Source organism: Gracilinanus agilis, chromosome 3 (genome assembly GCF_016433145.1).
Source record: "Gracilinanus agilis isolate LMUSP501 chromosome 3, AgileGrace, whole genome shotgun sequence".
Classification (NCBI taxonomy): domain Eukaryota; kingdom Metazoa; phylum Chordata; class Mammalia; order Didelphimorphia; family Didelphidae; genus Gracilinanus; species Gracilinanus agilis.
This window is the reverse complement of record NC_058132.1, coordinates 45,223,231-45,237,357: the sequence shown is the minus strand read 5'-3', so window position 1 is coordinate 45,237,357 and position 14,127 is coordinate 45,223,231. Positions and strand designations below refer to the sequence as shown.

Below are 14,127 nucleotides of genomic sequence, written 5' to 3'. Positions count from 1 at the left end.
GGCTTTTGCCAGTACTCTGAGGCAAGAGGACACTCACCGAAGTGTGAGACCAGTAGGAGTAGTCAAAGCTGAAGGACTTTGGCGCTTCCTTTGGGTTCTTTGGGTTGACAATACCTAAAAAAAGAGGGGAAAACACATTTTGTTTTTTTTTAAAGTCTTAAGTCATTCAGTTGTTGAAACTTTTTGGTTAAACGTGTACTCCGAATCAGTCCAAAAAAAATCACCATCCTGCAATACAGTATTACAGAGAAAGTAAAATTAGAGCTTATACCCATACCACTGAATTTTCACAGGGAATCTAGGTCAGGAAAAATAAGCATATTTTTAATGAAGTTGTTAATGTATGGGACATTAAAAAAAAACTAAAAATATATATTACGGCAGCTGACTTCCTAATATAAGCCAGTAACAGAGACTTGGAAATGGGCCATGTTACTGTTTCAAGGATGAAACTAAACTTTCTCAGGCTTGAATCTTTTAAGGCAGGTCAGAAATTAATACATTAAAATTATAAAAACAAAACTGAGGCTACCACTTAACAAAAACTAAAAACAATTATCACAAGTCTTTTCATTTACTTCAGAAAGGTATTCACTATTGGGAGCTGCCCTTGATATTTGCCTGATGCCCACTGCTGCTAATAACTGATGAAGGCTTGAAACATACTCTTCCCACAAAGAACTATAGAAATACAGTTCACTGTAGATAACCAGCTATCTATACATGCTATCGACAGAGAGGAAAAGTCTTCTTTTGAATCAAAGGGTTATGCCATCCAAAGTAATTCCTAGTATAAATTGATATTATTCTTTAGAGACAGCATGATAATGCTGAGACCTATCTCCTTTTTTCCTTTTTCATAAATAGCTTCAGATCCCCATTATTAAACATGGAGAACAACCCTTTACTCCATGGAGTTATGGAAGCCCCCCTCAACCAGATGAGGTGTCTCTAAGGCAGGGCCATGATCCAAGGCTATCAGAGAGATGGAAAGCAAAAAAAAAGTCAACCACAAGCAGCTGCTTGGGACACAAATAGCAACAGTTGCTACTGTACTCCTCTTGCTTGATTCCACTGTGAATGGTATTGCCAGAATCTAACATTCCAACCTCAAATACTGACATATATACAGAATGGAAGATTACTGTAGCTCCCATTACAGTCATGTGACACTTGATCGAGATAGCAACAAAACAGATCATATAAAAGATAATCTAAGCAATGAAATATGCTTCTGGTCAAATGGAAAAGACAACAAAATTGTTTAACATTACAAATAGCATTTTAAACATCTCATGGAATTTAAGATTTCTCAAAGAAAACTGCATTGGAAGGCCCATCTTGTCACCTCTCAGGAATTTAGGCTACATTATATTTGGAAGCTGTCTGTGGCTATAAAGCCTTTAAATATACTGAGCATTGACTGGCTGCATTTAAGATCTGGATGCTATGTACAGAAAAGCCCTTCTTTTTATTTTTTTACTTATTTTGTTTTTTCCCAAAGTCTATTTCTAATTAATTAATTTTTAGATGATTAAATTAATTAGCCATTTTTCCATGGTTGCAAGATTCATGTTTTTCCCCACCCCTCTTTTTTCCCCCCTCCCATAATCAATGCAAAGTTCCACTTGGTTTTACATTTGTCATTGATCAAGACCTATTTCCATATTATTAATATTTGCACTAGGGTGATCATTTACAGTCTACATCCCCAATCATGTCCCCATTGAACCATGTGATCAAGCAGTTATTTTTCTTCTGTGTTTCTGCTCCCAGAGTTCTTCCTCTGGATGTGGATAGCATCTTTCTCATAAGTCCTTCAGAATTGTCCTGGGTCATTGCATTGCTGCTAGTAGAGAAGCCATTACATTCAATTGTGCCATGATATATTAGTCTCTGTGTACAATGTTCTTCTGGCTCTGCTCCTTTCACTCTGCATCACTTCCTGGAGGTCTTTCCAATTCACATGGAATTCCTCCAGTTTATTATTCCTTTCAGCACAATAGTATTCCATCACCAACAGATACCACTATTTGTTCAGCCATTCCCCAATCAAAGGGCATTCCCTCATTTTCCAATTTTTTGCCACCACAAAGAGAGCAGCTATAAGTATTTTTGTACAAGTCTTCAGAAAAGTCCTTCTTGGGGACAGTTGGGTAGCTCAGTGGATTGAGAGTTAGGCCTAGAGACAGGAGGTCCTAGGTTCAAATCCGGCCTCAGACACTTCCCAGCTGTGTGACCCTGGGCAAGTCACTCGACCCCCGTTGCCCACCCTTACCACTCTTCCACCAAGGAGCCAATACCCAGAAGTTAAGGGTTTAAAAAAAAAAGGAAAAGTCCTTCTTGAGAAATTAAATATAGACACAATGAAGGAACTTATAAAATAACTAGAGATTTCTTCTTTTTAAAAAATATTTTTGTTTTGTTAAATATTTCCCAATTCCATGTAAAATAATTTAACATTTATTTTAAAAATTTTTGAGTTCCAAATTCTCTCCCTCCCTTGTGCTCCCTCCCTAGCCCTTGAGAAGGCAAGCAATATATTGATTATACATGTGAAGCCATATTATAAAAAAAAAACAACACAGGGGGCAGCTGGGTAGCTCAGTGGATCGAGAGCCAGGCCTAGAGACAGGAGATCCTAATTCAAGCCTGGCCTCAGACACTTCCCAGCTGTGTGACCCTGGGCAAGTCACTCAATCCCCATTGCCTACCCTTACCACTCTTCTGGCTTGGCGCCAATACTATGTATTGGCTCCAAGACGGAAGATAAGGGTTAAAAAAAATAATGAAAAGGAAAGAAAAGAAAACAAAAGAAAAGAAAACAAGAGAAAAGAAAAGAAAAGAAAAAAGAGAAAAAAGAAAAGAAAAGGATATAAAAAAACCAAAACCCCAAGAAAAACAAAGTGAAAAAGTATTCATCAATTTGAACTCATAGTTGAATAGTTCTCTCTCTGGAAATGGACAGTGTTTTTCAGCCTGGGTTAGCCCTTTGGAACTGTCTTGGATCATTATTTTGATATGAGTAGCTAAGTCTTTCATAGTTGAAAATTATTAAAATATTGCTGTTACTATGTACAATGTTCTCCTGGTTCTGTTCACTTCAATTAAATCAATTCATATAAGTCTTCCCAGGTTTTTCTGACATCATCCTGCTCATCATTTCTCATAGCAGGATGATATTTTAAATTCTCTGCCACCACAAAAAGAGCTGCTATAATATTTTTATACATATAGGTTCTTTCCCCTTTTCTTTGATTCCTTTGGGATATAGACCTAGCAGTGGTATTGCTTTGTAGTCAAACTCATAGTTTTTTTTATACCCTTCTGGGTGAAGTTCCAAATTATTCTTCAAAACAGACCATTTCACAACTCTACCAACTTTAGCAAAGCTACAGAAAACTAGACATTTATTCTATATGATAAACCCAAGATCTCAGTTTTAGTATCTCAACTCAGCCATGGCAAAAATGGAAACCATTAAAAAAAATTTGAATTTTAAATTAGCCTCACTCTTCAAAAATAAAGGGGAAAAATGAAGATATTCAATCCCCTTTTACATACTCTAGAATCATTTCTCTGAGTTAAACAATGACTGATTCATGGAAAGATAAAATGACTACCTACTATGCCTATTCCATTTAATCAATTCAACTTGGTGACTCTGTCTTACTATGTCCTGATTCTCTAATACTCAGAAGTTAAGGGAAAAAATTTCTCTCATTAAAAATCTTCCTGCTAAGTGACTCAGAATTTTGAAGGACAGTAGCTTTAGTATAAGTATCAAGACATTAGCACTCAAATATCTAAAAACAGTAGATATCCCAAATACAAGATAAGCCAGACATTTAAAACATCCATTGTACTATGCCATTGAAAAACTACACACTAGATCATTGTTTGCTTCAATAGTCAAAATTTACAAAACCACTGAGTTAGACAATTAGCCAAATGATTTGTAGAAAGATACTGGAAATCTGCTTAGAATTTTAGTCTGTTCTAATATTTTAGCAAAATGATCCTGACTTTATTCACATTCTTGAGACTCTTGTCTTCAACTCTATGAGATATCTCTGACTGAATATACTAACACCTGAAACTTCTGAAGAAATCAGAAACCGAGTTCATTTTCTTTGCCAAACAGGTAATTCTACAATCTTCCTACTGTCACATCTCATTTTGCTACTCCACTCATTCACTGAAAATACAAGACTAATGCCTCACTTTGCTTTTGCCAGCTTATAGGAAAGGAGTCAGTACTTTTCTAGAAAAACATTAAGAATAAAAGTGAAGACAGTTTGTTACACTACAACTAGTGTTACAAATCACTAGTATCTCTACCATGACTAGCTTAAAAACCCTCAAGCATAAAGTTCCATTCTTTGCTTCTCCTTCCCTCCTTTCCTCCAAATCAATTCACCAAATCCTGCTGCTTTTGCCCTGCAATTTCTATTCTTTTTTTTGCTTTCATAACTACAATGTGTGAGCCCACATTAGCCCATTTCAAAGAGTTTCAAAATTTCAAGAATTTCAAAAGCTTCTAAATTCATTTGCAAAATGAAATCCAAGATCTTCTGAAACCAGTTTCCTCCTATCTGAATCCATCCTACACAAAGTTGATGGAATTTTATTCTTTATGCAACATTTTCATTTTTAATTCTATTCCTCAGTGATCTACAGATCTACAGAGTGGCTCCCTCTGGCACAACAATGTAAATGGGAAAAAACAACCATATAGTGGAAATAAATCAAATGCGAATGTAACAAAATTATAAAGATCAAGCAGAATCAAATAGAGAAATATTTAAAATGACATCCCCACCCTACCTCTTCCTTGAGGCAGGAAGTCCACAGATGTTTCATGGTGTACATATTTTCAGGCTTTTTCAATGTATCCAACAATTGTGCTTCTCTTTTTTTCCTCTTTAAAAAAATACTATTTGTGATATGGGATGGCTCTAAGTGAAAGGGATAACTGTTTCAATGTCAGCAATGGAAGACATCAATAAGAACTTAAAAAAAAAACACCTTATCTTCTATCTTAGAATCAATACTTTGTATTGGTTCTAAGGCAGAAGAATGACAAGGAGTAGATAATGAGGATTAAGCCCAGGGTCATACAGCTAGGACATGTCTGAGGTCAGGTTTGAACCCAGCACCTCCTATCTCTAGGCCTGATTCTCAATTCAATGAGGAAACTAGCTGTTCCCAAAACTTTTTTTTTTTTTTAATAGAAATGATGGGTTCACAAGAACCTGGAAAAACTTGTATGAACTGATGCTGAATGAAGCAAACAGAACCAGGAAAACAATTTCTATAAGAATAATACTGTAAAGACAAATGACTTTGAACAACTTGAGTAATCTTATCATAATAATGACCAGCTACAATTCCAGAGAAATGCTACCTACTTCCTAATAGAAGTGAAAAACTTAAAGAGTGCAGAATGAGACACATGTGGTTTTGCTTGACTCTGCATGTCTATATAACAGGTTTTGCTTTCCTTTTTTTCTTAATTGCACATTGGGAAGGTGGAAGGAAGAGAAGATGGCTTTTGCTATTTTTTAAAAGATGGAACGTTGTGACACTAAAGCCAATTAGTCCATCTCCCTAGTCAGACATAAATGTAAGCAAAAGAATGTAAAGTTTGACCAGAACTGGGAACATTGGAAGTTGATGTCATAGCTTGAGGAAGCAAGAATTCAAGTTCTATAGGAGAGAATAAAACTCTAAGAATGTCTAGTGTCCTTTCAGAAAATCTCTCGTCTTATCACTCGTGTCATTGTTTACACTCATTTAATCACTTATATTATCAGTGGAAATGGAGATGAACTGGTCATCATCTATTTTTCCCCTTTGAAATATTATTTTTTCTTCCTTTTTTTGGTCATCACCTTTAAGCTAGGATTTTATGTTCTTGAACACACTCAGTATTAAATAGTTCCCCCCACATCTCATAATGGCAATCAAGGCAACATGATCTAGTACAAAGAGTATTGGACTAGGTAAGAGTCTAGAGATGTAGGTTCAAGTTCTGGTTCTACCACTATCTGTGTGACCCTTGTCAGGTTATTTTCCCTGTTTGGGTCTCAGTTCCTTCACATGTAGAATGAGGACATTTAAATGATCCATTTCAATTAATCTATGAACAATTCACAAATGGCTTTTTTCTTTTGATACCACTAACTTCACCACCCATTTGCCATTAAATTTTTCTTTATCACAGTCCTCTCATCCCATGCATAGTGATACCACTTGAGTAGGCAGTCAAAGATTAGAATTAGACATACAAAGATTTGCATAAATAAGCAATTTATTTCTCCTACTACTTCTGAATACACTTCATTAGTATACTTCAGTTTGAGACATACACAGATAAAGTTTTAATTATGGAGTCCTAGAAAATGAAGAAGACAATCACAACAGGGTTTATATTTAAAAACCCTTTAACTTGAGAACAAATTTGCTTATCTGTTATCACAAAGTTCCAATGTGGCAATTAAACTGTTGTTGGCAAACTAATACTAAAAAATTGTAGACAACTATAATTAGTCTATCACCATAGTATTAGATTAACTTTTCTAAAAGAATGTTTTTAACCTTTCATTAGCAAGTTCAGTGATAATACCTTCAGCACAATCTCTTTCTTCAAAAAGAGCTCCGGGCAGCTGGGTAGCTCAGTGGAGTGAGAGTCAGGCCTAGAGACAGGAGGTCCTAGGTTCAAACCCGGCCTCAGCCACTTCCCAGCTGTGTGACCCTGGGCAAGTCACTTGACCCCCATTGCCCACCCTTACCACTCTTCCACCTATGAGACAATACACCGAAGTACAAGGGTTTAAAAAAAAAAAAAGAGCTCCCTATATCCACAATTGAGAAAAATCACATAAAATGAAAACTTGAAGATCATTAAATTTTTAAAAGGTAAAACTTTCTGAAGATCAATACATCAAATATGTACCTAAAAACTGCGCTGCACAGCAATGTCAAAACTGAAGCGAAGAATTTTCTGAAGAGTAATAATATAATTTGTGTTGGATTTCCTGTACCAACACAAATCAATAGTTCTACAGCTTCACAAAATCCTTGAATCAGAGTTGAAATGGACATCTAATCAGTCATTGAGTCCAACCCATAGACCTGACTTGTCACAGAACCAGGATGTATCAGAAGCTCCATGGGTTCTCAGGACTTCCTGACTCTGCAGATTAAAGTTATTTCTGAAAGGCTATGATATTGCTCTGTTTACCCTCACATGTAAAACTAGAAACAAGATAGAACCTGCAGAGAGACAGAATTCACTTGGATGAAAAATTTTCTAACAATTAGAATTGCCCCAAAGTAGCATGGGCTACTTTAGAAAGTTATACTTTTTTTTTTTTTTTTTTTTTCGTATAGGCTGAGATTGCCGCTTTTTAGGAATGGGTGTCTGCTGAAAGACCTCTTCTAATATCAACATTCTGTGATACTTTGGGCATTATATTACAACACAAAGAGATTCTAACAAAAGCATCTCACTTGTTTTTGTATCCCTAGAACCCAGCAATGTGCCTAACATGCAGCAGTCTCTTGATAAACATATTTGTTGGTTGACTAATTGAACAAGTTCATTAAACACCACACTTTCCTAGTAAGACATAAAAATAATTACCAGGTTATGAGCCCAGACATTTAGAAATTATTTTGGTGTTCAGAGCTTCTCTTTTTTTAATGTTAGATCTATTTCTTATGAATATTGGACAAGACTGCCCTTTTCCCTTTGAGTCAAACATATGCACCGACTTAGCCATTGAGAGCACCAATTCGCACCCTCCTTTTGGACAGTTTTAGAAAGAGCCTGGGGCAAATGAGAGGAAGCATGGTATAGGACACAGATAGGATGCTAGACCTAGATACATAAAAACATAGGTTTGAATCTCATCTCAGACCAGCTAGCTTTGTGACTGTGTGTGTAAATCTTTTAACTTCTCTGAGCCTAAGGTTCTTCATCTCTAAAATGGGAAAAGGTATACACTAGATGGCTTTTGAGGGATCTTCCAGATCTTTATCTATGTGTCCTATAATTTGCCTTACTCTGCCCAACTGGCCTGGATGAAGAAGAGATACAGAAAGACAAAGGAAGAATAGGAATGCTCCTCCAAACACCAAGATTCAGTGGGAGGTAAATACACAGGTGCCAGGCACTGAGGGAGGAATCGAATGGGACTGACTCACCCACAAGCCAACCTAGAACAGAAAACAGGGATTTATCTGAGCAGCCCAAAAAGGGGATTGTGCTTTTGAGCCTGGGTTTTTTAAAAAAACCAAAGGTTTGAAAAATAAAAAAGAGCTAACCTAGAGCCACAAAAGAGCTGTCAGCTAAGATACTGGAGGAATCTCAAGCTGCCTGAGAGCTATTTTCCTGGCAAGGAGCTCTCAAGCACCATCTGCTGCTACAGGAGTAAGTGAAGAAGTAAAATCATCAGAGAGAGAGAACCAGCAGTGGCAGTAGAGGACAGAGACAACTGGAAAACAAAAGGCAAGGCCTCTCAATCTTTTGTGTGTCACGGACCCTCTGGGAAGTCTGAACAATATTTTTAAGTGCCATAAAACAAAATATATAGCAATACAAAGGAAATAAATTATATAAAAATATTTTAATTGAATTGAACCTTAGTGTTCCATGAGATCCAGATTTGAAGACCCTTTAGCATAAAAGGGTCACTAATACCTGACCTCTAGCATAGTCTAATAGGTAGAAAGCTAGATTAAGAAAGAGAGATTTGAAGTTGAAGTTTAATCCCACCTCTGCTGCTGATCAGCTTTGTGGCCCAGGGGAGTCACTTAACCTTTCCAGGTCCAAGGCACATCTTTTAGGACTAAGTGGGGGAGTAGGCACAGATGGAGATTAGCAGAATAGGATCTTGATAGGAAACTTCTTACGCTGAAGAAATTACAGGTTAGATAAGCAAACACATGAGGCAGGACTGAATGAGAGGAGTAGAACACCAAAAGGGAACAGAGATTAAAAGATGCTGGCCAAAGAACAATACAGTGTAGACAGAGAAATAAATCATCCAGTGCAACCTCTCCTCTTTCTGTGGGTCTGATTCAGGGCAGGAGTATAAGTCACTGGAAGAGTACAAGGGTCTGGGGAAAGGGATCTCATTGTAATTCTTTGGCTTATGGAATCTTTTAGTTTTTTTTTTTTAATTCTGTATTTTATATAGCTGCTCTTTCTGTGGTGGCAAAGACTGGAAAATAAAAGGATGTCCATCATTTGGGAAACGGCTGAACAAATTGTGGATTATGATGGTGATAGAATGCTATTGTGCTGTAAGGAATGATGAAAAGGATGATTTCAAAAAGAGCTGGAAAGATCTACATGAACTGATGCAGAGAGAAATAAGCAGAACCAGAAAAACATTGTACATAGTAACAGCCATATTATAGAATGATCAACTGTGACAGACTTAGCTACTATCAGCAATATAATGATCCAGGACAATTCTGAGGGATTTAAAGAATGCTCTCCAATTTCCAGAGAAAGAACTGTTGGAATAGAAATGCAGATGAAAGCAGATGATTTTTCATTTGTTTATTTGGGTTTATGTTTTGGGGTTTTAGTTTTATGAGATTATTCACTTACAAAAATGAACAATATGGAAATATGTTTTGCAAGATAATACACGTATTACCCAGATTAAAGTACTTGCTAGCTCCAGGAGAGGGGAGGGAAAGAGACAATCTAGATCATATAACTTTGAAAAATGTATGTGGAAATTTGTCATTATATGTAATTGGTAAAAAATAATTAAATTAAAATAAAATTAAAATGTAAAAACTCTGCATTTTGTGACTCTATGGCATGAAAGAGGAACAAGGTGACTATGGAGGGAACGGGGAGAAAACAATAAAGTGGATGAGTATGCCATCTATTTGGTTGGGGACAAGCCAAAAGTTAGAACTCCCCAAAGGGTATTTGGACTCCATGGGTCAGAAGGAAGCATCTGAGGCAAGGGTTGTTAAATATACCATTCCATCTCCAAATATATACTAAGAAATATACATATACTACAAATCAATAATAATAAGAGAAATGCAAACCCAAACAACTCCCCATCCATCTCTATCTAGTAAAATTAGAAAAGTTGACAGAAGATGGGAAAAATCAATGCTAGAGAGGCATACTAATGGACTAGTTGGTAGAGTTGTGAATTTATTTAACTATTCTAGAAAGGAAATTGAAATTATTTTTTACTTGGAGATCGCATTATTAGGGCTTATACCCAAAGGGAGTAAATGATAGGGGAAAAAAAGTGTCATATGCACACAAACAAATGTAAAAACTTTTTTGAAGTAACAAAGAACTGGAAACAAAATTGATGTCCATTGATCAGGAAACAACAAATTTAAAAATGTGATGCATCATCTTTCAGGGGCAGCTTAGTAGTGCAATGGATAGAGCACTCACTGGACCTGGAGTTGAGAATACTTGAGTTCAAACAGCCTAAGACACTCCTAGCCTTTTGACCCAGGAAAGTTTAACCTGTTTGCCTCAGTTTCTTCCTCTACAAAATGAGTAACAACAGCATCACCTTTTCGGGGTTGTTATAGAGGACCAAATGAGACAATAACTGGAAAGGTCCAGTACCTAAAGCTTAGTAAGGATTATATACATGGTAGCTATCATCATAGCCTTCAAACCCTCTGCTCCTTCTAATTATTGTCCTCTTCCCTCTTATGGTTGAGAGCATACTACCATCCTCCCAAACACCTAAGCTTCCAACATACATTTCATCTTCCATTCTTCACTCTCTCTCTTATCCTTATATCCAAATTGTTGTCAATGCCTATAGATTTTGCCTTCTTCACTCCTTTGATTCTGCCACCAACCAGGTACAGGCCTTGATCATCTTATGTCTCTAGACTATTGCAATTACTTGCAGGTTGGTCTCTCTGAAAACAAAGTTTCTCCCTACTCCAATCCATCCACTATTAAGTAGTTAAAATGATCATCTTTATGCACAGTTCTGACCATATAACCCCTTTCCATTCCAGTCTGTGATTCAATAAGTTCCAGTGGCTCCCTACAACCTCCAGGATCAAACGTAAAACCCTCTGTTGAGCATTCAAAGTCCTTCCTAAACTGTGCACAACCATTTCTCAATTCTTGTTTTATCTAACATCTTCACTCTTACTCTGTAATCTAATGACCCTGCCGTCCTTGTTCCATGAACAGGATCCTCCATCTCTCAGCTTTGAATATTTTCTTTGTCTCCCACTCCAGGAAAGCTCTCTCCTCTCATCTTCACCTCCTGGTTTCTGTGGCTTCCTTTAAATTCTAGCTAAAGTCCTACTTTCCTCAGAAACTCTTCCACAATACTCTAAATTCCAGGGTCTTCCCTCTGTTCATTGTTACCCGTTATCCCGTCTAAATATTTGGTTTTGTCTCATTAGATCATAAGCTCCTTCAGAAGAAAAACAACTGCTTGATCACATAGTTTGATGGAGATATGATTGGGGATGTAGACTCTAAACAATCACCCTAGTGCAAATATTAATAATATGGAAATAGGTCTTGATCAATGACACATGTAAAACCCAGTGGAATTGCTCATTGGTTTTTGCATGGAGGTGGGAGGAAGGGAAGGAAAGAGCATGAATCATGCTACCACGGGAAAATATTCTAATTTAATTAATTAAATAAACTTAATTTAAAAAAAGATTGTAAGCTCCTTAGGAGCAGGAACCATCTTTTGTCTTTTTTTTTTTTTGTATCCTCAGTGCTTAACATGGTTCTAGGTACATGGTAGGCATTTAAAACTGACTGCATAGGGGCAGCTGGGTAGCTCAGTGGAGGGAGAGTCAGGCCTAGAGACAGGAGGTCCTAGGTTCAAACCCGGCCTCAGCCACTTCCCAGCTGTGTGACCCTGGGCAAGTCACTTGACCCCCATTGCCCACCCTTACCAATCTTCCACCTATGAAACAATACACCGAAGTACAAGGGTTTAAAAAAAACTGACTGCATTGACTACACAAATGCAATGCAATATAATTTGCCAAAAGAAATGTTGAATATGAAGAATATAGAGAAAAACCAAAGACTTAAATGAACAGATAAAAATGAAGTAAACAGACTAAAGAAAATAGCATTCAGATCTTATAATATGCTCTTACACACAAATTTCTCCCAGAATAATAAGCATTTTAAAGTGGGATCTGGAATTACAAAGTAAATAAACTCAAAAAGGTTCCTGAATTATATTTTTTTCCCACAGAGAATCAACTGTATCCTGTGAATAGAACTGAGACTGCTATGGTCTAGAGATGACTACTGTGGAATTCTCCATTTCCTATTGCCAAGTGGTGGAGAGAGGAGTGGAATTCCAATGAAAACTGGCCATCAAAAGTGTGAGGCTCCTCTGGCCTTGCTGTTGGGGACCTGAAGAAAAATATGAGCCAAAGACTGAAATGAAAAGTATTTTTATAACACTGACACTTAAAGTACCAGAGTTCATTTTCAAATTACCAGGAACCTGTCCCATATACTAGAATATTTTCAAGTGGTTGTTGATAAGAGTGGAGGAAGTTAATGAAGGCAAATAACAGGATGACTTGGTGGGCAGTGACAGTGATATATGAAAAAGGAGAAAAGATGATCAAAAACTAAAAAAACATATAGAAAAGAACAGAAGAAAGGTCAGAAAGGATACAAACAACAGCTTTGTTACAATCATTTTTAATTTAATCTATACTTTCTATATAAGGAAATTACATAAAATAAGAAGATGAAGATCTTATTTGGCCTGTGGGCTATAGTTTGTCTACATTTGTTCTAGCCTATCAAGATTTCTTCTGGATCCTGACTTGAAAATCCACTATATGAAATAACCTTCCCAGATTTTATCATTCACCTTTCAGAAAACTTTTAAGGAAGATTCCTTGTACTTCTCATTTTCTGGAGAGTGGGGGAGGGAGATCCTCATAGTGAGGTCTGGCTAGAAAGATCTTTATGGAACAAGTAGTCAAGTTTAACATCTTTGGGATAAAATACCAGAGAAAGAAGGTGTTGGGGTAAGACTTACAGGGGATTAGAATGGGAGAAAGGGAGTGAGGATGGAAAGAGATGGTTTGCAAGTAAAATTCTGAGAGCATAAACTCAAAGTTGTAAGTGCTTAATGAATATGGATACAAAAATCTTAAATAGAATACTAGCAAAAAGACTCCAGCGAGTGATCAAGAGGGTTATTCATCATGATCAGGTGGGATTTATACCAGGAATGCAAGGATGGTTCAACATTAGGAAAACCATCCACATAATTGACCATATCAACAAGCAAACCAACAAAAACCACATGATTATCTCAATAGATGCTGAAAAAGCCTTTGACAAAATACAGCACCCATTCCTAGTGAAAACACTAGAAAGTATAGGAATAGAAGGTTCTTTCCTAAAAATAATAAACAGTATATATCTTAAACCATCAACAAGCATCATATGCAATGATTATTAGAAGCCTTTCCGATAAGATCAGGAGTGAAACAAGGATGCCCATTATCACCTCTTTTATTTAACATTGTACTAGAAACACTAGCAGTAGCAATTAGAGAAGAAAAAGAAATTGAAGGTATTAAAATAGGCAAGGAGGAGACTAAGCTATCACTCTTTGCAGATGATATGATGGTCTACTTAAAAAATCCTAGAGAATCAACTAAAAAGCTAGTAGAAATAATCAACAACTTTAGCAAAGTTGCATGATACAAAATAAATGCACACAAATCATCAGCATTTCTATATATTTCCAACATATCACAGCAGCAAGAGGTAGAAAGAGAAACACCATTTAAAATTACCCTAGACAATATAAAATACTTAGGAATCTATCTACCAAAACAAATACAGGAATTATACAAACAACTATAAAACACTTTCCAAAAAAGTAAAACTAGATCTAAACAATTGGAAAAACATTGAGTGCTCATGGGTAGGACGAGCTAACATAATAAAAATGACCATTCTACCCAAATAAATTTACTTATTTAGTGCCATACCTATCAAATTACCAAAAACCTTTTTTACTACATTAGAAAAAACTATAACAAAGTTTATTTGTAAGTGAACAATGCCCTTAAGTCACAGACACTGGT

General features: G+C 36.4%; 1 protein-coding gene across 1 annotated transcript in view; it reads right to left on the bottom strand.

The window, feature by feature from the left end:
• KIF1B (kinesin family member 1B) overlaps positions 1–14,127 on the bottom strand; it is a 184,349-nt gene that overhangs the window by 129,192 nt on the left and 41,030 nt on the right. The window contains exon 3 of the mRNA XM_044667723.1: positions 38–114. Within this exon, the coding sequence (XP_044523658.1) occupies positions 38–114 (77 nt within the window). The remainder of the gene's footprint in view (positions 1–37; positions 115–14,127) is intronic.